Source organism: Myodes glareolus, chromosome 15 (genome assembly GCF_982192425.1).
Source record: "Myodes glareolus chromosome 15, mMyoGla1.1, whole genome shotgun sequence".
Taxonomy (NCBI): domain Eukaryota; kingdom Metazoa; phylum Chordata; class Mammalia; order Rodentia; family Cricetidae; genus Myodes; species Myodes glareolus.
In genome coordinates this window covers 72,006,712-72,032,357 of record NC_142040.1, presented here as the reverse complement: position 1 = coordinate 72,032,357, position 25,646 = coordinate 72,006,712, and the positions used below count along the sequence as shown (strand labels likewise).

The 25,646-nt window shown below is 43.5% G+C and overlaps 1 protein-coding gene across 6 annotated transcripts in view; it reads right to left on the bottom strand.

The window, feature by feature from the left end:
• Positions 1-25,646, bottom strand: part of Sema5a (semaphorin 5A) — a 438,077-nt gene that overhangs the window by 41,645 nt on the left and 370,786 nt on the right. For all 6 annotated transcript variants that reach the window (XM_085676576.2, XM_048457013.3, XM_085676579.2 and 3 more), the window contains one exon: positions 16,657-16,804. In XM_085676576.2, coding sequence (XP_085532702.1) covers positions 16,657-16,804 — 148 coding nt within the window. The remainder of the gene's footprint in view (positions 1-16,656; positions 16,805-25,646) is intronic.

Here is a 25,646-nt window from a genome sequence, read left to right as displayed (position 1 = left end):
GCCCTCCCTTCCTCAGTCAAACATGACACTAATGTGGTCCAGGCACCAGAAGACAAACCACAGCTCAATGAGTGACTTATGATAATGTCACGGCGGTACCCATCAGCTTGGGATGTACTGAATAAGTCATTAAACAGTCAAAAGAAACAAAGACAAAGCTTCTAGGGGTCAAATGGAAATAATCAAAAAATCGTCCATTAAAAAACCCCTTGCAAACTGTGACCCGTTGAGGCTCAGCATGTGCCCATTCGCCAGAGAATGACACAGGACATCTAATGAACGACCATTACCAAGTAGTCTCCAGCTTTTGAGATATGGGTAGCCTCTTGAATGCGCTATTCCCAAGCGCCGCATTCTTACACCTTCTTTGCTTTGATGCACTGAGCTGACTGTGCCATCCATTGTTAACAGTAAACATTGGCAGCGCTGGCAGGAATCTCCATCTCCTCCTTCGCTTTAATTGAAAGGCTTCTATTCCTGTCAACTTTTCCTAAGCATCCTTCACAAGGTAGGAGAAGCTACTTCCATCTGCATTGCGCTTCTTGTTGGTAACTTCTTGTGAACAAGTGTTGAATTTTATCAAATGATCCCTCTGCATGGATTTAAATCACTCTAGTGTGTTTCCTCTTAGTGTTATTACTAGGAGATATAGTCTTTTCAATAGCATCGATTGGTCCATTTTGGTCACCCACAAATACATTGTGAATATGAATATAAGTGAAATGTGATCATATTCTGTGTATATACATGTATGGAAACCTGGCAAATTTGTTTTGTGCAAGAAAGGTATCTACGGTCTGTGCACTGCATAAAAGTGGAGACGGCGGAGATGCGTGTGCTAGAGAGTCATGAGAATAGTGTTGGGCTGTCTGTACTCAGAGGAATGGGCATTTAACCTTTGTTCTAGAACATTCGTACTGTGGCCAAGACTGTGGTGTTGGGACACTTGGCGGAAGAGATGTGCTTTAGTACACATGACCCTGCAGATTCAGTGTGTTCAGCCATGTCTCCTAATCCCCTACTTAATCCCCATCACTCAATGCCTGGTCAAACCCACACTTGTTACAGACACCTTTGCTTTCAAACAACATTCTCTCTGCTCGGGCTCCTGCGGCTAGCTATGTTAATCAGCAGCACTAGCTTTTTTAACATCTAATGCATTAACCATAGTCCAAAGGTGCCCAAACAAAGGCCCCCAACAGTGTAAACGAGGCCACAACACACATTCAATGTAAAACGTTGCAACAACTGCTGCCTGTATGCCTCCTTATGAAGAAAACGGCTGCTTGGATACCCTGGAAAAACTATGGATTTACTCTACTGGTCCCAAACAAGGGGCATTCGGATTGTAACTGGAAGGATGTCACCTTGTCATGTGACACCTAACATGCTACCCACTATGCAGTTACTTCATGCTAGGCATGGGGAGAGGCTAGGGGTGTTAAGTGAGCCATGGAGACAGGGTACCTGCACCTGGACCCCTAAGACTGCAGTGGTGAAGAACACACCAGTCAGGCCTTCTCCTACCCCGTCCATCTCTACTTTCTCCAGTGGACCGACCTGGAAACAGTCAGAGCCACATGGCTCTGATTTAGAATTGACAAACAAATGCTTGTCATATGAAAAAGCAGGCTGGGAGAAGCCCCAGATGTAATACCCATCATGTTATAAATGTTCATGTAGGGAGCCCCTCCCCGTCTCTCTCATTTCCCTTAGTACTTACACCTGAAGAGCTAACTCAGCTTTCCTCCAAAGCAAAGCAAACAAAGGAGGAAGTGCAGTAAGCATAGGGATCCTGACTTTCCTACTTTCTCAGATGGCTCTCCCTCAACATCAGTCAACAGCAACATCTGCGTAAGTCAAGTTATAAGGTCACCACACACACACACACACACACACACACACACACACACACGCAAGATATCAAAAAGTCAACCCAGTCAACAGCAACAACATCTACTTAAGTTACAAGGTCTTCAATTATATTTTTAGCAAACACACATACACACATACACACACAAAGAAGACAAAAAAAAGCAACCAATCTCCAACCAAAACAACAACAACAAACAAAACCCCCAAATCTGGAAAAAGTATCAGGCAACTGGCAGAATCTTACAAGTTTACAGTTGTATAGGGTTGAAATGGGCTTTTCCTCACCCAATCCTTCTGGCCAAATTGTGAACTAACCCTGGAGAATGATAGACAAGGCTTGTTGTAGACCAGGAGAGTGGTGAGGACTGAAAAAAGCCCCCTAAGTCCCCAGGGCCTTGGAGTATAATTGCATCTGCTTGATGCCATTAGATGGTGAGGATTACAGATCTTGAAAGCAATTTCAATTGGGTAGTATTTGTATTTCCATTTTAAGCCCTTATTTGTGAAATTGTAAAAGACGTGTTTTTGTTTGTTTGTTTTAAATTAAATTTATTTGTTTTCAGCAAGATTAGCAGACCATGGAAACCATGATGAAAATTCCTCTTCTGGGATTATTCCTATTTCAGGGAGTTCCTCAGAGGACACTGACTGTAGAGACAGGTTACCCTCAAAGACTCCTTGTGGAATACCAGGGATGTAACCACTGGCTTCCAGCACCAGCGTCTCGCGTGGCACCAGATGCCTGAGCAACCCACTGCATGAAAGATGCCAGGGAGCCCCTGTAGTAAACAGTCTCAGCCACTGTAAATGCAGCAGTGAGGACCTGCGTCCTAGGGAATTGATGCACAAACACATGAAGGCACTAACTTGGTCCTTCCAGCCTTACCTGACAGCCGTGACCTACACTGTTCTGCCATGTTCTTAGCAGGTGTCCCTTTCCCCAAGTCCCTCTTACTCTTCCTGTTCCCACAGAGAAGGCACCTTCAGGTCAGGTCGGCCTACTCATCCTCCAAGCTGCAGCTCAAACACAGATAGGCTAGGATTTGCTCTTTTAGGGAACCCTGTAGGGCTGGTTGGGTAGCTGTGAATGGACAACAGTGTTTGACAAGCACAGATGTGATACTCCACACACATCTCAAGGCTGGTGTGCTTAAAGTTTGTTTACAAGGAAGGGCTCAGACACTGGAGTGTGTAGCTTTATGAAGGACTGAGCAGGTTTTCCCGAGACACACTGTGTTACCGATGTCTATGTTAGTCTTACCTCTAGAAGCCTGAGACAATCTTGGAAAGTCATGGACAAAACCATCTATTATTAAAACCAATTTTAATATTCTGAGACATCAAAAAAGCTAATATCAGTGTTCTGGAATGGTTCTCTTTGGAATGAGACTAAATTGCACTGTATACAACACATTTCAGAGGGGCGTTTGCCTTAAATGGGTTTGCCAGTTTTCAAAGTCCCTTCGGAGATGGCAGAGATTAAAGTTGTAAGTTCAGCAGAGAAAAAGTGCATACTGTCCACACACATGTGCACACACTGAAAGTCCACGTCCATATGTGTGTGCAGACACTGGAAATACACATGGCTACATGCACACGCACACAAACACACACACTCAATTTGGTAGGTTCTTTTAAATTCAGCATAATTTTGTCACTACTAAGGAAAAGTATGCTGTAGCTTGCTTATGCTGAAAACGTGAAAGAATTGATACTGTGTAAACACTAAGCAGGGAAATGTCAGCCGCTATGGCACTGTAACTGTAAGAGCAGCCTCGAAGTGGACAGACCAAAGGCCTGCTCGGGAATTCCATAAATGTCGTGAATTAGTCTTCAAAGTTGAACATGGACCATTCCTGTGTGCATCTCAGAACTCTACATGTGATGTTAAAAGCTCACGACCTACATCTCAGTATGGACAGCATGTGTGTATGTGTGTGTGTGTATGTGTGTGTGTATGTGTCCACACCCAGGGGCCTTGACTCTTCAGCCACAGGAGACCCATCGCTCCCAGCTCTCACGAGATCTCTCTTAATTGTTCCACCGCATGTGACTTCACTTTTTCCCACCTGTTTGATTTGTATGTAATCTTTTCTCCTGAGCTGGAAAGGAGGCTTCTCAATGTTAGAAACCTTCCTTACCCACCCGCCTCACTCACCCAGCACCAAGTTTTTACCAAGTTGGTATAAGGAACCCCCTGGTAACTGAACACAGGAGGGTGATCTGGACATTACACATGGCATGGGGCAACCAACAGGTTCAAATTCATCCTGGGGAATTTCCTTTTCATTCTCATGAAAAACTATTTAGAAGTGAACAGTAACAGCCGAGGTCACCCCAAGGAGTAGATAATTTAATTTTCAAAGAAGGAACGTGTAGCAGACAGACTTCTTTTCTTCTTTTTCCATTTCAGATGTCAAGGCCTTAGCACTAAAAGCTATTAGCAGTTGCAAAAGGATAAGAGAAAGGAATCCATTAGGTAAGGCTTCTGATGAAATTGCCTGGCAAATGTGAGAGGGTCCTGCTTGACGTCCGGAGTCTTTGTTGCTGCTCTGCTGCATTTGGCCTTCACTCTGTTAACTTGGAGAAGCCCTGGTACATATGCTCTGGTTTCAGAGGTGTCATAAAATTTTGGGAAGATTCCAGAATTTCCTTCCTTATGGCTACAACCATTTCTTTCTCCCACAAGATGACAACAGAATTCTTTCTTTCATGGACTGTGTTCTAGTAGTATCAATTTGAGCAGTTCCTGGGGTTAGCATAGCTTAGAGCACACGCAAAACATGTCTTCCGTCATAGCAGAAGCAGGATGCGAAGTCACCGCGTGTGGACGCTTCTATCTCACTTGGCATGGTTTTTATAACCGTAAAAGAACATGACGTGGAGGGAGCTGGCTCCACCTCCAAAGGTCTTTGTGGCGGTTGTTTCTCTCAAAGCAGAACAGAATGAAACCTTGCCAGCAAGATCTAGAAATATTATGGTGTGAAGTGAAATAAGGAGACACCTGACCTCAGAGAGTCAGGAATCATGACATACCACTAGACCACAGGGCAGATCAATTAGTCACCTGGATTTTAACTGACAAAGCTTAATTGTTTCTAAAGGTTAACTGGGTGTTCCAACTTAAAAATAGTAATGGGCAATCTAAGTAGAGCAGTTGTTGTGTGTGTTCACACTACAGTGTGTGTGTGTTCACATTACAGAGTGTGGAAGCATGTGTGTGTGTGTTCACATTACAGTGTGTGGAAACGTGTGTCTGTATGTGTTTACATTACAGTGTGTGTGTTCACATTACAGAGTGTGGAAGCGTGTGTGTGTTCAAACTACAGTTTGTGTGTTCATATTACAGAATGTGGAAGCATGTGTGTGTGTATGTTCACATTACACTGTGTGTGTTCACACTACTGTGTGTGGAAGCATGTGTGTGTGTGTTCACATTACAGTGTGTGTTCACATTACAGTGTGTGTAAGTATGTGTGTCTGTGTGTGTTTACAGTACAGTGTGTGGAAGCATGTGTGTGTGTTCACATTACAGTGTGTGGTAGTACGTGCATGTGTGTGTTCACATTGCCATGTGTGGAAGCATGTGTGTGTGTGTTCACACTACAGTGTGTGGAAGTGTGTGTGTGTTCACATTACAGTGTGTGGAAGCATGTGTGTGTGTGTGTGTGTGTGTGTTCACATTGCCGTGTGTGGATGCAAGCTTGGGCTGTTAGAATGCCTTAGGATTATTACAGAGAAGCATTGAGAAAGAAGAAACAATGGCATCTGTAAAAAATATTCAAAGTTTTAAAGCATTTTTTCATGCTCCAACATCTGTTGCTTCCTTCTTTAGTTAATTATAAGTTGCTTTGAAAATTATTATGTATGTGAATTACTTTTAACAACTGAAATTATCCATGTTAAATAATAGCACAAGAGGCATAGGAATAGCATAAAAACAAAGTTGAAAACCTTATGCAAAATGCATATTAAAGCGCATTGTGAATGTCATTAAACATTGAAGTTATTTCTCCAACAGAAGAGTGGTCTGCCAGGAGCCAAACCAAGAGCCATCTACAGTGTGATCAGACTTCTTTAACAACCTTTGGGTCCGTCTGCACCTATGGGAGCTGTTGTCCAGTACTCCCTCATCTTTGCCAACTGAAACCAGTGTTAAACAGCAGTGTCCATACAAACCCCCATGAAGACCCCACTGTCCTCTGGTCCACTTTGGTTAAAGATCATGAGAGGACATTTCTCTCTCATTCACAGTGGTTTTAATGTCACCCTTTCTGGGCAAATAGCTTAATATTTATCATGTGAACGATAGAGAATATGGGGGGGGATCATGATGCTCAGAATGTAGGCGAGGAGTGTTAAAGCTCAGACAAACAGCGTCTAGGGTGGTGAGACACACAGGGCTCTCAGAAAGGAAACGCAATGCAATTACAATGACAGCAGCTCAACAGCACGGGAGTGACGAAGTTCTTACCAGAGGGATCATGTATGGTCGTAGGAATGTGTCCATGAGGGCTATGTTGGCCCCTGCAGCTTGGAACCTAAAGGGGTCACAACTTTCCTCGCCTTTCTCTTTTCTAGACATTGGTTAAGCTGAGTCAACATTCACGTCTCAGATGGGACCAGACAGACTAGGCTGCCAAAAGGTATGAAATTTCAGACTGGCATCATGTCCCCAGTGTGTAGAGCAACAGGATGTGCTAAAATATTTACAGATGTAGTCTGTTGAATTCAAGAAGCATCCTCTGTATTATAAGCAGGACTTCCTGTCCTCCTGGACTATCCACATGAAGGGACTGGGGTCTATTAGCTGGAGGTCTATTGTGGTAGATGAATGACTGCCTTCTTAGAAATATGAGCAGAAGTGCAGCAAATGCAGTCTTTTAATTGAATTAACAAATACCCAGTAAAAACAGAAACAGATGAGACGAGAAAACAAGCTCTCAACGCGGACATGAGACCCCGAATGGACTAAAAGGCCCAGCGAATGCTCTACACGGATCGTCTACAACCAGCATGACGTCAGCAGGGGTTAAGTGAAGGATGGGGGGCGCAACTGGGAAGTAAGATGGCTTGAAGGTGCTCAGAATAGCTTCTTCAGAGTGCCCAAACATAGAGCAAAAACTCTTTACCTGCTCATATAAAATATTCGTGAGATCCCAGCCCTTCATAAAAAGTCATTGAGAGGTGATGGCTGTTATGACAGAGAGACACTTAATTGTCTTTAAGAGTGTGGTCCTTGGCATGGGAGGTCAATCACGTACTAGTGGATGACCCCATACCCATGCACATATGGGCAACACAAATTTCACTTATTGATGTGTCCACATGCGTCTGTGTGTGTGTGTGTGTGTGTGTGTGTGTGTGAGAGAGAGAGAGAGAGAGAGAGAGAGAGAGAGAGAGAGAGAGATGGCAGGGATAACTAGTAGAAGAAAGGGAAGAACTGGGGGCAAACAATCAAAATTCATTTCATGCATGCATGAAATAATAAAACGAATGCTATATTAAAATACTATGGATTTACTTTAGCTATACATTGTACTTTTATAAGAATCTACTCAGTCTGTAGATATTATATATGCATTAGACCTAAAATAGTGTGCACACAAGTAGAAATACTGTTGCCACGTTTCTGCAAGTGAACTTTAAGTACTTTTTATATTAACTATTAGAGATCTCTATAACATAATTCATTAGTGAACTCTAAAAAAAGAAGTGTGTGTGTGCAAGCACACATGTACACATGTGACTGCGCATTTGCATGTGTGTATGGTTTATATCACTTACACTCAGGAAATCATTTTCTTTGTGAAACCTATTTTTAATTAGTTTTGCCACCACAGCATTTGAATCATTGTAGACAGAAACAGAAAACCTAGCATTTTTCTTTACAGAATGAAATCTGGGCAGCAGAGCTTTCTGACTGTATAAATAAAACATTTTTTTGTGTGTGAAATTCTCCAGATCTCAGTACCAACAGCAATTTCTGAGATCGTAGATGATTATTTATAAGTCCTACAGGCAGAGTTGTGATGGATTAATTCCTGTAATGCATCATTTCCCCATTTCTCTCCATCTGTATTATGCATCATTCTTAAACTTGATTGCCAAACTTGGAATGCCAGACTTGAGACAATTCATACTCCCGTGGCCCTCCGCCCGCTACTCAGTTTTGTGTACCGACATTAACTGTTACAAAATGCACAAGCCTCTTCTAACATGTGCTGGGTTCATTCTGACAATCCTTCATATGTTTCAGCTTTTCATTGAGCTGTTTCCTAACAAAAGAAAGCAAGTTTTACATTGCCAAGCTTATGAAGATGCAATTTTCCATTCCTGGGAGGGACATCAATCATTTCTCTTGAGAAGAAAACTTGCAAGCGTAAGTAAGTGCCCTTTACCAACAGCACGATGAAACAGCTCATCATCTGGTCTTCACCGTGAAGGTCAAGGTCATCCTAAGAACCTGTTCAGCCTTCCTAAGAACGCATCGCAGAGAACCCTTGCACCAGTTCATTTGCTTGCAGCAGTTGCTAAGGAAGCACATGATTTGTCTCGTCAGTTATTAAATGACATCAGGATGGCAGGCTTCTTCACGGGGAAAGAAAAGGAGGTCGCGGTTAAAATGAATCGGATTCAGACTAACTGAAGCCATGAAATGCTTTTGATCTCACACATCAAACTTCGTCCTGTACAAAGCAAGGCTGATTTCTATGAAGAGAATCTGCTTCAAGCCGGCTTTTCCGTCTCCTGGCTTTGTTCTTGACCCCTCAGGACACCAGTGAGTGGGCAGCGGCTGCGAGTGGGCAGCGGCTGTGGTTCCACTTCCTGATACTAAATAACTCCAGAGGAAATAACTTCCTGTGTCTCTTTCTAAGAACCAAAGTGATCTTGTCAGGAAATTCTAAGTAGATTTTGTTTCTCAAGCAGCCAAGGAAAGAAAGAGTACCAAAGGATGGAGAGAGTCATCACGATGCCTAACAGTGTCTGGTGAAAAAAGAAATGATGTGGCCTAATAGTAAGTCCTCACAACTATCTGATGGATGGAAATTCCCCAGGGGCCTATAGGACACTGCAGGGCAGGAGGGCCCCAGCAGGCTTTAATTGCAACCATTGGACGATAACTTCATAAACTCTGTTCCCATTGGTTTGTTCCAGCAAAGCTTGGAATTTCTTTTAATGAAGTCAAGTGTGGCAAGTAACTTGAGGAAAACCATCCCTCTTCCCTGCTTTGGAAAGGCAGTGGGTGTTTCAAATCCACTCGTACCCACTAGGGTACAGGTGGCTCTTCACGTTGGATCTTCTCTCCAGTCCCCAGAGACTATGGGATGCAGCCTGGTAGCATCCTTCATCCAAGAGTTCCAGGAAGACCATGAGCTTTGGAGAGGCCCCGTCTGGCTTCTCTGCTGCAAAAGGCAATCAGGTCCTTGTTGTCCACATCAGTGACCTCAATAACAGGCACCAAAAGTGACTTTTCCTTCCTTAGTCCTTTCTCGTTTTTTTTTTTTTCTTTCCTCACTGCTGTAATGTTATCTCTCAAATAATCTTTCTGCTCTAAGACCTCGTCTGGTCTATTCTAGTTTACACAAAGCTCAAGCTAAGATGTGATGCTTGATGCCTCTCAGTAGCTGTGAACCATAACAGGGTCTGAAATGAAGGTTGGGGCCAAGATGTCTCTGAGGTTTTGAAGATGAAGTCATTAAGATTTCAAGCACTCAGAACAGGACTGGAGGGGCACCAAGGGTAGATTCTCCATCTTCAGCGTTCTGCTAATGCCCATGTCCTTGGCATCACACAGTGCATAACCTGCCTGATGCATGCAGAAGCTTGAGAGGTGTATGGGTAAGTCAGCATCCCGTGGTTCCAGACATTGATGCTTTCCCTAAGAACCCAAGTTATGCAGATACTCGGGAGTCACTGGACGATCAGTGGTTTTTAGTTTTAACATTGCTCACCTCATCAAATTTGGGGCTGATCGTACTCAAATGGCCGAAGCTGGTTTCTGTATGCTGGAATTGGACAGGAAACCCAAGTTCTTTACTCGTTTCAGTGGCTTTTAAGATATTAGATGGGGTCTCACCCGTGCAGAGGAGAAACACATGGGTGCCAGAGTAAGTACCTGGCCTTGAGCTTGGACCCACAGCAGGACCCAAGCCACCTTTCATTTTTGGTGTCAAGCTTCAAGTTCTATTAGGATAGGTATTTTAACATGAATTCCATATCCGAGGCATTGAGATAAGTAATAACTTCCCTTGCAATTTCATTAAGCGAAGTCCAATGGCAATTACGATGACATAATAGAATAATATTTTAATCTATAATTTTTGTTTTAATAGAATTAGAATTATCTAGTTGATTGTAGGTATCAAACTTTATTTAGGAAAATCACCTCTGTAGGTTTACAAAACAGTACTGTCATAAATCATAGACAAAATTGGTTGTATCTAAACCAGAAAGGTCTTTTTGAGCTCCCTAAAGAACGGCCACCAGACACAGCCAGCAGCAGCCCCTGAGAACAGCATAGGCAAGAGGATTCATGTGAGAGGGTTTCTGGGGCAGCAAATAAAGACCCGGAAGTTGATCTAGTTTTGAAGCATTATCACCAAGCAACTCAGGCGTATGATGTAAACTGGCGGCTGGAAACCAGTGCTTGCTGTCTAGGGTCAAATCTGCAAGGGAATCCAAGCAAACAAGAGTCTGGAACTCTTGCCATGCACCTCCTTGCAAGGCTTTTCTTTCCATCCAAGGCAGGGCCAAGGTTGCCCTGGCAACCACTGTTCAAGATGAGGAAGCATCAAACTTTACACAAAGGACACTAATTGTGCTCACTTTCTGTTATTTCCTGGGATAATCAAGTGACTCAGAAAAAGGGATCAGGCTAAGTCACACTTTCAGAGATTCCAGACCCTTGTTAGCTAGTCAGTCTGGGTTCTGAGGCAAGGTAGTATATTTCAGTAGGACAGAGGAGCAAACTTCATGTCATGGAGAGGAAGTGGAGCTGGGGAGAAGAGAGGGGACCCCAGTATCCCAATAGCCTAACCTTCTCCAATAAGCTCAACCCCTTAAAGGTTCTATGACTTCTTGGTTGCATCATGGGCCAGTGGATGGCATCATCATTACACAGACAATTTCAGGGTATTTAAGACCCAAATTACATTACTGAACTCACTAAAAGGAACCAAGCAGACAATTTTCAAGTCCTGTTCAAGTGTATAAATTCCAGTCTCCCAGATTCTTCCTGCCTATTTGTGACAGGGAATTGTCACTGTCCTATTTGAAGAAAAATAATGTCACAGGAAAAATGTTATATTTTGTGATATTTTAGTCCTAAATTTTAAACAGGTTCTGCCAAACATTTCATCACCCTCCGAAGAAGAAAGCGATTTTTCTTAATATGGGTATTGACTTGTCTGCTCAACACTCTAATGTTGCTACCTGTTCCAGAAGAGGTAGGGAATTCAACCACAGATATCACTGTCCCTGCTGTCAAAATTGTGTCCGAGTCTAACAAACTATACCAAAGATTTCTAGAAAAATATTTGATAAACTATACTATAAAATACTCAAGTCATACTGCTAGATTACTTACACTCAGCAAAATGTTAATAGTGTCAGAAGTTGGGATAAAAACATGTTTAAAAATAAAATTACAAAGATGATTGCTAGTGTCCTACAGAGTATTGCCAACTTATAGATAGCATAATTATCTTAAATTTTTGAAAACACATGAGTGAAGAAAGAGACACAACAGGTGGCCTGGTTGTGAGCCAAATTTGTGACCAAGCACAGGAAGATGAAGCCAATGAACAGGAGACACTGAGTGCAACTCAAACTTCAAACACAATGAATATCACAAACATCTGCAATAGCTTCTGCTCTGAGCGTGAAGCCCTTTAAAACTGAACTGATTTGAACATTTCTGGCCTGAGGAAAAGTCTATGACACTCTAGAAATAAATACAAAGTAGAGTTCAAGGCAAACAGAGAATGTGTCTATTTAGGCCCCTTTTCCTGGACTGGTGGGGTGTGTGTGGACTCAGAGCTAACACCCCATCCCAGTCCTCAGTGCTGTATGTTCTGGAAGGACCAGCATACACGGGGACTACTCGGGAAAAGGGTAGAAAGGCTGAACAGGGTCTTTCTCTCTCATTCACAGGGCTTCAGGGAATTAACTGTTTTCTATGGTTCTTGATTTTCTCATTTGGGAAATGGGGAATATATGTAGCATATTTTGCAAATCTGCTGTTTGGCAAATGTGCTAACACAAAAACAAGGGCTATGTAATCCTGTCTTATTTTGCCCATCAAACCCCACCTAAGTTCTATTTTCCAATTTCGCTAGCTTCTAAATTTATTCAGTGCCATCCCTGGATAAAAAACACACTCGAGTGTGTTCACCCATCTCTGATTAACTGTCACAGAATCACTTTCGATGGTATTGATTTCGAGGTCTTTCTTCTCAACCTTACAGGGTCCCTTGCGACCCTTTTTTACATCTAGGACACAAATATGTCCTTTGTTCCCTGTTGATATTTTAGATCATAGCTTCTGGTCCATGGCTTCATCTTTTGTATGATATTTCAGTAAGAAATACAATACAGGCAGCACTCAGTCTGTTTTATTCTTTGAATTATTTTTGCTGTATGTGAGGCTGCCTTTATTTCTTCCCTATAAAGCATGTACTGCTCTTTGAGGGGATTTGGGTTGCATTAGCTTAAGAAGCGACAATACTCACACAATACAGCTTTTGACACTTGGTAAATTCTTTCTTTCCTGTGTTTTAACCTTTAACCAGACCATCAGATTAATATTTTTGATATGAATCCTTTTCCTTTTCCTTTTTATTTTCACGGTAATCTCTTTACAATGCTGCAATCATAGGAAGGGAGAAGCAGGCCACTATTATTACTAAAACTCAAGAGCATCTAAGGCATGGAGTTATTGGAAGAGGGTAGGTGCTGGGAAGGGAGAACCACTCTTTTTTGATGATGCAGTCAGAGGGAGTTTGCCCTGGCTCCAATGGATGGCCCCACACCATGCCCATGAGGGCAACAATGACTGGATTTAGTGGGTTCTTAAAAAAAAGGACATAATTTTGAGAAATGAGGTATATTGGGGAATATGAGAAAAATTGGAGAGGATAGATAAGGGGTATATATATTTCATTGTACACATGTGTGAAATTCTCAAAATAAAGAATGAATTTAAAAAAATCAAGGGTGCTTATGAATGACAGATCAAAACATAAATACAAACCAAAAGAAAGAAGAAAAAAATCTCCTTTTTTTATTTTAGGATTTGGTTCATAATAAATAGGAACAAAGAAAAGCCAGGTGCCCCCAAATATAGTATGTAAATGAAATCCTTGTATTTTACGTATATAAGAGCATTAGATCTAGTCTACTTCTCTACTGATCTACTGGCAACTTGTGATTGGGCAGGCTCGTTAACTCTTGTCAGGTTGAGCTTGCCCATATTGAGGAAGAGTCATTAATGAAAACTATCTCTGCTAATACAGGAAACAGAGTGTGCACGCTATTTTCCCTCAGTTCAGTGAGTGGCACATAGGAGCTGCTTAATGAGAGAGAAGCATCTCTGTGTGGACTGTGAGTCAATGTATATAGGGACCATTTAATTCAAATGTTTATTTGATATTATACAGCGTCATAGTTACCTTTAACTCTCAACTTGACACAAATCTAGAGTCACCTTGGAGCAGGAAACCTCAGTTGAAGAATTGTCTAGATCAGACTGGCCCGCGGGCATGTCTCTAGGGCATTTTTCTAACAGATAATTGATAAGAAGGCCCCAGATACTGTGGGTGGTGCAGGCACTGGGCAGGTGGGACTGAGTAGTAAGGCTGCCGAGGAAGACAGAGGAAGCAAGTCAGTAAGCAACATTCTTCCATGGTCTCTGCTTCAGTTCCTGCCCTGTCCCTGATTTCCTTCAGTGACGGAGTGTAACCTGCGAGCTGGGAGAGGAAACACCGTCTTTTCCTCCCCAAGGTGCTTTTGGTCATGGTGTTTATCACAGAATGTAAAATGGAGTGCACAGTAGGCTGGACTTTGCAAGATCTGAACTAACAATTTTGGAGCTACTAGTTACTATGGAAACAGGTGGACAGAAGGATAAATATGGGAAAAATTGTCAACACAAATTATTACTCTTTCTAGGCTAATAAAGTATGTTTGCATATTAGACTGAGATAATTTAAAATGCAATGTCATAAAATATGTTCTGCTGTGGTTATATTATTAAAGGACACAATTTGATTTCTTTTCTGACTAGTTGTTCCTGCCCATATGGTGATGACATTACTTTCTGTTTGATTGATGGCCATGTTGGCTTTGGCACAAGACAGAACAAATGAAAACACAGTGTATTATATGTAACCAAGCTTTAATGTTTCTCAGATGCTAGAGCCCTAGGGTTCACCAGACATGTCTACCCAAAGGTGCATGCAGCAGCAGCAGTCATGGCTCCAGGAAATTCAGAGTCCTGGTGTGTGGGCTCTAGGCAGACACCTAGCTCTCTCGCTCGCTGTGTGAGGCACAGGCATGAAGAGAAGAGCCCAGAAGTCCCAGGTATTCATTGGCCTGGAGTTGGGTTCTAACAGCCCCCCGCTCCAGTAAGTGTCCTACTGTTCAGGTACATCACATTCTGAGTTCATCAAACAGCCTAGTCCCCAGGGAGAGACACTGCAGGACACACTCAGTCATTCTGCTGGAAACGTGTGCCCTAGGGCCCATAGTAGGGGTGCTGGAACCATAGAAGCAGTCCAGACACTGACTTGATGCTTGAGGATACAGAGACACAGTGGCCAGTGAGCGTGACTCAGGTATACAATGAGGTCTAGGTCTCCTCTCTGTGTCAGAAATCTGTCCTTCAGATATGTCCAAGTTTCCATGCTCCTCATGTTGCACCATAAAAATATACAAACGCCAACATTTTGGTGAACCTGCAATATCTACATTTGCAGTCAAACTGGACACCATGCAACTATTGCAACCTTCACAAGGCTCCTGCTTGGCTTCCCTTTGCAGGCCTTTCTGAGGATCAATCTGTCTGTCAGTGTCATCATTGGCATCAACTTACAGTGAGAGCGCTCTACACTGTTTCTGAAGTCTTCGGTCTGAAAGTGTTTAAAATGCAGGTATTTGGTTGACTCAGGACACTTCTTTCATAGTTTTCTACAGGAAATATTACATGCAAAGGCAGAGCCCACACAGACGGCACAACACCGATGGCGCAAGAGGCAGCAGGAAAAGTTGAGTTAGTTCAGCAAGAGTGAAGGTTTTCAAAACAATACATATGTTAAGTCTTCAGAGATTTGCATTTATGTATAATAACCAATTTTAAATTTTAGCACCTGCAATGAATTCTATGTATATATGTAAGTATCTATGCATGTATGTATGCATGCATGTATCTATCTATCTATCTATCTATCCATTCATCCAAATTACTTATTCTATATGAAGGCTTTTTATGGTCTAAAGTGAGCTCAGGATTACTAATGCACTTGGTTAATAACACTACAATAACTTAACAACTGTGAAGAAGAAAACTACTTGCAAATCCTAGCAAGGAAAGACTACTTGTCTGGCATAAGACCTGATACAGTGCCTTGTAACCTTCTTGCTGTCCCCAAAGTCCCATTGGCTCTCTGGAGTTGTTCTGGTTATATATTTCACAAAACAAGCTTTACAGGAGCATAAAAGACATTGGTTAGCCCCAGGAAACAAGGGGTGGAAGTATCAAAAACCTGACTGCAGAGGCCACTAAGAGAATGTCAAGTCAGCACTTCCCACTGTGAACTTCTCCACCCTACACTCTCTCCGTATCTCATCCATGGCCAGCATGGAGAAGGCAAGCAAGGTGAGCTACCAGCCATATTTGGTGCTCAGCTACCCCAACAGAAAAAACAGGGTGCACGACAATGGGCCTTTAGAAAAGAGCACATGCCAAAGAAATTTTATTTAACATTTTAAAGTGTTAAAAGAAATATGAGCTGCTAAGGCAGAAGGAAAACAGAACCATTAACTGGTCTTTCACTTCTTCTGCTCTGTTACCAGTTCACCTTGACAATGGTGCCAGTTTCTCCGTCATCAACCAGTGTCACAACCACATTGCATTCTGTGTGCCTGGGACCCCAGCACAGGGTAGTCATTCCTTCCCTCAGAACGAGTGGGGTGATGAAAGTTTGCTAGGGGCAAGATTTTGTCGCAGCTCTATGTTTAGAATTGGAAGATTCTTCAGTTTATTCCGGATGCGAATACTTAATTCAAGTACTTTAAATTTCCGCGATGCCCTCCACTTTCTCATTAACATGAACACTTGCACACCCTCTAGAGTTTCAGAGCCTTGGGGACCAGAACAAAACAGATCTAGTAATTAAGGAGCATTTGATGTTTATAAAACATATAGTGTCTGCAACAGATTTGATATTTAAAAAAGAGTTGGTGTATGATATCACCAAAACAAACAAAAAACCCCACAAAAACAAAAAACAAAACAAAAAATAGAGCATTAAGTGTTTCCCCATTTCATGTCTATACAACATGCAGATTTGCAGACCTTCCAGTGTAAAAAACATCCTGTGTTGTCGGTGGATCAAATGCGATCATAGTCCCTAGTGTGTGCAGACTGCCTGGTGTTAGTGTCTATCAGGAATGTGGAGCATCTCGTGTGCTGGAGCATCTGGCATGCATAGACCATCCAGAAGGTTTCAAGTCGGGGTCCCCCGCTCTGGACTGTGGATTGGGAGTGAGGCGGTGACTTACCACATTACATCCTGCACAGTCAGGCCCATTCTCACAGGTCCTACGACGGGCTTGAATGCCACCCCCGCACTGGGCCGTGCACCGCTCCCAAGGTCCCCAGCCTGTCCAGAACACGTGCGGTGGGCAGAGCAGATGTTCATTGCAGTATCTGTGAGAAGGAAACCCAGAGGAAAAGGAGGCTGTTTAGTGCCACAGGAGGCCACCAGACATGTCGCTTCCCAGCCCTGTGCCGGATGTCGGACAGATGGGCATGCTCTGTGTGAGGGGCTTTCTCTGTGTCTGGAGTGCTTGCGCCATACAGGAGGCAGAGGGGTGCTGGCCATGCTGAGTGTGCACAGACAATGGGAGACATGGCAGACAGCGAGGAGAATGCTGAACTCACAAGGCAGGGTGGAACTTCCTGTGCAGCCAAGTAAAGGAGAAACAAGACAGAACAAAACCCTTCAGTAGACACCCCAAAACAGGAGCAAACAGAAAATATCTAGGTAGGACATTTATCTGCTAGGCATAAACATCAAAATGTGACGTAGATTATGAATGCAAAGGCAGCACAGCTTTACTCGGAGTTTGTCTTTCAGTCAAGTAAGCTGGCGGCTTCTGAAGACAAAGCCTTAAAGCATAAGCTTGGCCCGAGGGCCTGTGACACTTGCTGCTTAGCTGACGCTTTTAGGTTTTTCTTTTAGGTTCTCAGAACAACTTGAAGTGATTTCCCATTAAGGGAACACAGATATCTGGCGACTCTACTTTTTACAAAGGTTGGAACTATTTTAGAGTAGCTAATTTCCTCACTTTTACACATACATCCACGTTGCCAACTTGAAGTTAAGCACCCCAGCTCGTCTCTGGCTCTGTGATGGCTTAAGTTTTCTGAAGTCTTGAAAGCTGTCTATGAAATGGAGTGAAGTGAAGGGGACAAAACAAGCACAGGAGGAAAATGGACTGGTATTCTAAGTACTAGCACCTACGAAGGAAGAATTTAACCAAGAATGCGGCAAAATTTAATGACAACCTGGGTGATTTCCAGGATGATTTACATTCATTTGTCCATCTACTGAATCTAAACTTAGTCTCTCAGGAGTCTCAAACTAAAAGACTTCCCCCCGCCCCACATCTTTCTCATTCTCAAGGCCAACTTCCTTAAGAAATAGGCCACAAAGATTCAGTCCTATAGGCTGAAGTCCATGCCCTTCAGGTCACCCTTGTTGACAACTGGATTCTGGAGAGTGCTGTGCACAGGGAGTCACCGAGGGATTGCTGAATAGCTGCTCACAGTCTCAGATGAATAGAGAAATCAGACACACTCTCCGAATGTGCACAGCGTAAGGCAGCCTTAATGAGTCAGGGTGATACCTTTATCATTTACTGCACACACTGAAACTGCACTTGATACACCAATTAAAAAGCATTCTGAGGTAGAAAAGAAGAGAAATGGTGACCAGAAACCACGAAGGGAATTGGGCAATCACTCAGCAGATGCTCTGGTAAGGTTCAGTTGTCTTCCATCACACAGATAGGAACCTGATAAAAGCCAGGAGACTTTGGGAATGAGTTCAGCGTGTGAGGAGCAAAGGCCAGGCTGGAAGATGATGGGGTATGAGGTGTAAGGAGTACTAGCTGGGGTTTCGGATGTTAATTAAAGGCAGAAAGGGAGAATCGAGCCAGAAAGGTAGCCGTGTTGAGAGGAGAACAGAAAGAATGGCATGAGCTAGAACGTTGATCCGCCTTTGCCAAATCGTAAAAAACTAAGGAAGTCTCATAGAACTCCACAGGGAAACGGCACCGTCAGAGCGAGACTGGAGTCTCATGCCTGGCACCTCATCCCACTGCTGGCAAAGCCCCAAGACTTGAGAAACTTTCTTAGCCCATTCTGGAGTCTGAATCTAGGGGAGGTCACAAGTAGGAAGAGGCAAAGTAAGAAACACTAACCATTGGAGTCTGGATGCAGCCAAGAAAATGAGACACACTATGGGTGAGAAAGGATGGCGGTGGAGAGACGGGTGTGTGTGTGTGTGTGTGTGTGTGTGTGTGTGTGTGTGTGTGTGTGAATGAATGGCACTGGACGTGATGGAAACATCATAAAGTTACTGTGTGATGCACAGAAGAATAATCAGGGAGTCCAGAGCTAGCAAGTGCTCCAGGGAGAGGCAGTGGGCAATGTCATGGCTGAAGGAGCCTCGAGATCCTCAAGTACTAACCACGCAAGCAGGTTAGCGTCTCCAAACGTTGACATACTGTATTTGTCACTCTTTGTCTTTTTAGACAAATTTCACCATAGAAAGGTGTGTGGTATTGCTCTCAAGATGGCAGCACGCACTGCTGATGCCTGGGCTCTTTGGGCCAAAGCCACGGGATACTCCTATGTGTCCACCTGGAGAGGGAGGGGTCATGTAGACAGGGGAGAGAGAGACAGAGGGAGACAGAGACATGCACACAAGAGAAAGAGAAAGAGACACTGAGGGAGATACAGAGACAGAGAGAGATAGGCAGGCACACAGAGACAGAGATAGAGAGACACACAGAGAGACACACACACAGAGAGAGAAAGACAGGGAAAGCATAAAAATGAGCGAAAAGTAGCAAGTCTCTTCAGAGGTCTGGAGTTACAGTAAGTAAATATTCATGTATATGTTGCTGCTTGGAGAGTTCCAGGAAGGAAATGCTATTTATTTTGAGAACAGATTTTGAGAAGATGAGAAAATTCAGAACATTTCACATTTAATTCAAAATCTACACATATAACTCACAAGAGGGAGAACAAGAGAAAAGAAGACATCTCCCATTTACGGGCTGACTCACTGATGTTTTAAACGGACAGGTCCTTTACTCTGCTTTCCCCTAGTTTCAGTTTCAGCGAAGACAGATATGGGTACTCACAGGCAGGCGCACGCTGACACACACGCATGTACACACACATGCACACACGCGTGTGTGAATACACACACACACACACCCCAGAGAAGGCAAAGGAAATCCCACTAAAAATGCCTATAAAACCCTTGACTTTTAATGAAGAACACAGTGGCTGTGCTACCATATCCCCAGAGCCAAATGAATCAGCCTGCACAAATCCTTTCTTGTATTCGCCTGCAGCAGCAGGCCACCTCGGAGAATTCTCAGCATGTTATTACAGTTTAAAGTCTCCTGCAGGTGACTTGTGCATGGAACACTGGACTTTGAATCAGTGTTAATCAACTATCCCTTGGGCTGGGACTTAAGGCCACCAACAACCCACCTCACCGTTTCTCTCTCTCTCTTTCTCTACAGTTCTCCGTTGCAGCAAGCTACATGGAGATTTGAAGAGGTGATAGCCTATAACAGGAATGGTCAGAGAGAAGCAGAAACGACTGGGCTATCCCTGTATTCAGAATTCGAACTGAGTGGGGTTGGTTAGAGTTTGGACCCTGCTCAGGGCCTCGGTCTGGATCCTCTTCAATGATGAGAAATATTTTCTTCCGGAGCCCCTTTGCCCAACCCACACTCCAACAGGCAGCCTCCTTAGAGAGCTGTGTAAGCAGCAGCAATGCAGCTATCTCTGGCTGCTTAGATAGTTACTAATTATGGATAAATATTTGCCCAGTGGGTCAGCATTTGGGTCCCATTTCACCAGTCCTCTGGATTTAAAACAACATGCTAATGTCTTCAGCATATCATTGGCTCTTTTGGGTATTAAGGGTCTGAAAGCAGAACCACAGATACATTTTGCGATGTATTAAAAATTAAGATTTTAATTTTTCTCATGACTGCTGTTATTTTACATTTAGAAACTAACTAATAACCTCACGCTGTCTCTCTATAAATCGTCCATTTTTCCATATAGAAACTAACTAATAACCTCACGCTGTCTCTCTATAAATCGTCCATTTTTCCATAAACCAACTTTCTCTAAACATACGGTATTCTATAATCCCACCGAGGCTCGATTACAGCACCAACTTCATCTTCTCATGTTTCCTTCTAATCTGACTGAGCTCGTTCCTCACAACAATCTGTCAGCCCCATCCCACTGAGGCCTATGAGGGAACTGCTTTTCTTGGTTCACATTTCCTTGTTATCCCTTCACAGGCCCATCCTGGAGAATGAAGTCCTTTATGGCACCAGAGAACCGGGCATCCACTGAACACACCATGAGGTTTAAGACAGCACACAGGAGAGAATAGTAACTTCCGTAGTCAGCATCGCTTCAGTCATCACAGAACAATAGCATTTCCGATAAGAATAAGACACATTCTTGTTCGTCCCCGAGACCTTGAGAACATATTGTGCAATCTCTGAGAGGAGCCTGTGCTCTTTACCCTTCAGAACTCACAACTCATGTGCCCCCCGAATGTGGGTGAGCCTTGTCACTCACAGGGATCAAGTCAGGCAGATGTTACTTCCAGTCATGTCACGTAATGTTGTCATAGCTTCATTTCAGGAATGCTCCCCTTACCGACTTCAAGGAAGCAGACAATAGGGTGCAACATGAATTCTAATTGTTCAAAATAAATATTCAGAGTCAGCTATCAGGGAGTGAAAACAGAAGCATCAGAGAAGGAGAGCGGTCAGTCACTAGAGCTCTTACCTCTACCAAAGCTCAGACCAAAGGGGAGATCCTGTTCCTAGACTGCCTTCTCAGACCAACTGCCTAAGTCTGCGCTGCTCCTCAGACGCACTGAGCTCCTGTCTCCTCCTGCCTTCCACCCAACCATATCACTACTGTCTCTACCTCCCTAGTGCTGGGATTAAAGGTGGGTGATCCTAAGTGCTGGGAACACCTTTGTGTGAGTTCTCTTTCTCTTTTAGAGTGGATCTGATTTGTGGAGCCCAGGGTGGCCTTGAACTAACAGAGATCTGTCTGCCTCTGTCTCCCGAGTCCTGGGATTAAAGGAGTGTGCCAACATTCCCTGACCTCTAGTGGCTTAGCTCTGCACTCTGATCTTCAGGCAAGCTTTATTTGGTAAAACACAGACCAAACATCACTATAGTGGGCTAAATCAAGGACCTGACAGTGGCCTCAAATTCAGATACACCGAGAAAATGAGGCCCTCATCCTGACAGCCCCACCAGACACGAAGGCTGCCAATAATAATACAAACAAGGACGCAGACCCTGGTCCCGGTGTGCCTCAGAATATAAGTCAGGGTTTCTTTAGCCTTCCAATAGCCTGAATCCAAGGAGGCAGGGGTGCTGTATCCTGGCTAGGAGCTCACAGGTGCACAAGTGATTTTACACACTTAAGTGCGCAGTCTTCTGTGCACTCTAAACCTGACCAGGTACCACGGAACCCAGTGCTAATGGAAGAGGCCCTGACAAGAGTACTGAAAATGGCTCTGAGATCCAGAAAGAGACGGGTGTGAGGAGTCTGAGAAGCAGAGGCAGCCGAAATTCTAAATCACTTTATACGGAGTATTATAAATTTAGACATTGTAGAACCCGATGGGAGGCAGGTAGAAGGAAATATAATGAAGAACTATAACAGAACAACAAAAAAGACAGCTCAGTTAGAAAGTAGACAGACAAGTGGAATAGAGACATCTCCTCAGTTATACAGCAAGCACAGGAGAGGATGCTCAACACCAGGAAGATGTTAGGAGAATTCAAATCTAAACCACTTGTACATATCAAGCAGAATGGTAGAAACCCAACCCAGCAATAGTAAACCTTGGCAGAATGGGGAGAAGCCAGAACTCTGTGCTCTGTGGTGTGAAGGGACCATGGTGAAGCCACAGTGGAGAGTAGTCTAGCCCCCCTCTGAAGCAGAATGTAGAAGCATCGCTTCTAATAGGAGTTATTTACACAAAATAATTGGAACAGGAACTTCAGCAAGTCAGCGTTCATCCTAACACTGTTTAAATAGGCAAGGGGAAGAAACACCCTGAGTCCATTGATGGGCAACTGAATAAGCAAAAGGCAGCTGTATGCCATACATTCATAAAGGGGCTCAGTTCTGATAAAAGCTGCAATGTTGATGGAGCTTGAAAACATTATGCTAAGTAAAGATAACAAGACCCAAAAAGGCAAACATTACAGATTTTTAATTATATGTGATATACGGAATGTGCATTAATAGGCAGAATAGTCAGCAGGGTTTCCAGGGGTATTGAGAATGAGGGTACGGAAATCATTACTTAGTGGTAACGAGAAAGTTTTGGAAATAGGGAGTTGTAATTTTTGCATACTAATGTGAGTTTAATTAATGCCAATGAATTCTGCATTTAAAGTGGCTAAGTGGCTAATTATGTTGTTTGTATTTTGCCAAGATAAAAAAAATATAAAAAGAAAATGGGACAGTTTTTATTTTTTTTAGATAAGTAGTTAGGAGAATGTGGCTACGAAAGCTACAAAGCTTCCAAAACTGTCGTCTATATTGATAAGAGAAATAGGACTTCGAAGTGTGAAGGAAGTTACCCAGGTGAGGACATTTCAGAGCAAAATGTGAAGGTGTCAATGGCTTCTTACAGCTCACAGGACAGAAAGAGAAAAAAACAAGGGTGGACCATGAAAAGAACAAGGGCCAACTGTTGCTTGGATTAGACTTTGCTAATGGCAAGGAAAAAAAAAAACCTCTAAAATTAAGAAATAACTCCCAAGCATTCAAGCGCTTTGTCTTAGTCATTGTTCCTTTGCTGGGAAGAGGCACCATGACAAAGGCAACTGAAGAAGGCGGCCTTTGATGGGAACTGGCTTACAGCTTCAGAAGTTTAGTCCATTACCATCACAGCAGGGAGCATGGCAGCATGCAGGCAGGCATTGGAGTTGTAGCCAAAAGCTACTCCTGATCCATAGGCAGGGAGTGAGGAGGGAGGGAAGGGAGAGGAAGAGACAGACTGACTATCCCTGACTTGGGCTTTTAACACCTCAAAGCTCATCCCCAGTGATCGACTTCCTACAACAAGGCCACACCTACTCCATCAAGGCCACACCTCCTAATCCTGCTAATCCTTCCAAAAAGTTCCACTCCACAGTGGCTAAGCATTCAGAGATATGAGTTCACAGCGGCCTTCCTTATGTAAACCACCAACTGCTGTCAGGGAAAGCTGGGGCATGCAGGCTTAACCTCTTGAGGAAACCTCAGCAAGCTTGAAGAATGGGGGCAGACTGTGAGCATGCATAGAGTCCACAAGAGTGCAAGAGCAAGGGGGTGCCTCAGGGACCCTCCTCGTCACCCAGAGGGAGCCTAGCAAGCTGCCAGCTGCTGTGTTCTCGTCATCCCAGCCGGACTGTGAGGCAGAGGAAGGCCGTATCGAACAGATCTGGAGCTGTGCTTTTGGTTTGGTAGCGAAACCCCAAAGAGGGTTACCCAAGTCTTTCAAAGCTTTTCAAGAGTAACTTCAGCAACTTAGATGGAAAGAAACGTGGGAGCTAATAACAAATGTCATTGGGTAGCCCAAATTCTACTGATAGAAAGGAGGCTGCTGCAAGTTTCACCAGCTGCAAACATCTGCTGCCTTTCTGGCAAAGGGAAGATAATTCAGGAAACTGAGCTAAGCGCCCACAAGGCTGGGCCAAGGTCTGTGGCGCAGGATGCCTATAGCACAAGCAACTCCCAACCGTCACCTGGCAACACTGCAGGGTTCCTGCAGAAGAAGATTTAGTGACTCCCTTTTCTACTTTATTTTTTGAAAAGGAAATATGCACAGCTGTCATCTGCTGCTCACCCCTCTGCTGTATAGTGTGAGCTAGCTTGTCTTTTTTTTTTGAGCTCTACATTTTTCTCCGCTACCCTCCCTGTCTCTCCCTTCCCCTTCAACCCTCCCCCAAATTCCCCATGCTCTCAATTTACTCAGGAGATCTTGTCTTTTTCTACTTCCCATGTAGATTAGATCTATGTATGTCTCTATTAGGGTCCTCACTGTTGTCTAATTTCTCTGGGATTGTGATTTGTGGGCTGGTTTTCTTTGCTTTATGTTTAAAAACCACTTATGAGTGAGTACATGTGATAATTGTCTTTCTGGGTCTGAGATACCTCACTCAAAACGATGTTTTCTAGCTCTATCCATTTTCCTGCAAAATTGAAGATGGTGTTAATTTTTTTCTGCTGTGTAGTACACCGTTGTGTAAATGTACCACATTTTTCTTATCTATTCTTCAGTCGAGGGGCATTTAGGTTGTTTCCAGGTTCTGGCTATGACAAACAATGCTGCTATGAACATAGTTGAGCACATGTCCTTGTGGCACGATTGAGCATCCGTTGGATATATACCCAAAAGTGGCCTTACTTTTGAGTTGAGATGACAAACCAAGAAGTGCTACTGCAACAGGGCCTCAGACACACCTTACTTAGGTGGCGGCACTTTGAGCTTTTGGGGTACAATTGAATGGGATATAGCATTGGGAACCCTGCAAATAGATGAGCAGCATTCTACAGATGGAAGGGTTCAAGCTCCATGAGGACAGAGAACTGTCTGTGATCGACAGAATCTGATGAGACACCAGGGAAACGTACCCTGTCATGCTACAATCCCCTTCTCTGCTGGGTGGGCAGATTTCCTTGTTACTAAGCCACTATGGCCAGATGAGGCTGTGTCTTGTGACCATAGCAACTAGTTCATAAGTTTAGATTGTGATGAGTTAGAGATCATTCTAAGAAGGCTCAGCTGTCAAGGGCTTGGGGCAGTATCTGGCAGACAACTTGGAAGCCTTGACATGAGGTCCCTCTGACGGGGTAGGACAGCAATTGTACATTGTTTCCCTTTGGGCCAATGGCACCATAGTGACAGAGCAGTAGAAACTAACCCAAAAAGATTTTGATTCTTGCACCAATGTCTGCTGTATCCTGTCTTATTGGTAGTCTTTGGAGAATTGGTTCCTCAAGTAGGCTCTCAAGAAATCCATTCTGAAGAAGTATTAGAAGTAAAAAGAACATTCATACATTCTATAGCACACGTGAAAAAAGAAGTTAAGTGAAAATCCAAGGAAATTTTACTTGGGGCTCAGCTCCCATTGGATTAAGCCACACATTGAAAACTTTTTGCAGAAATCATTAACTATGTTGACAGCATTCACTGAAT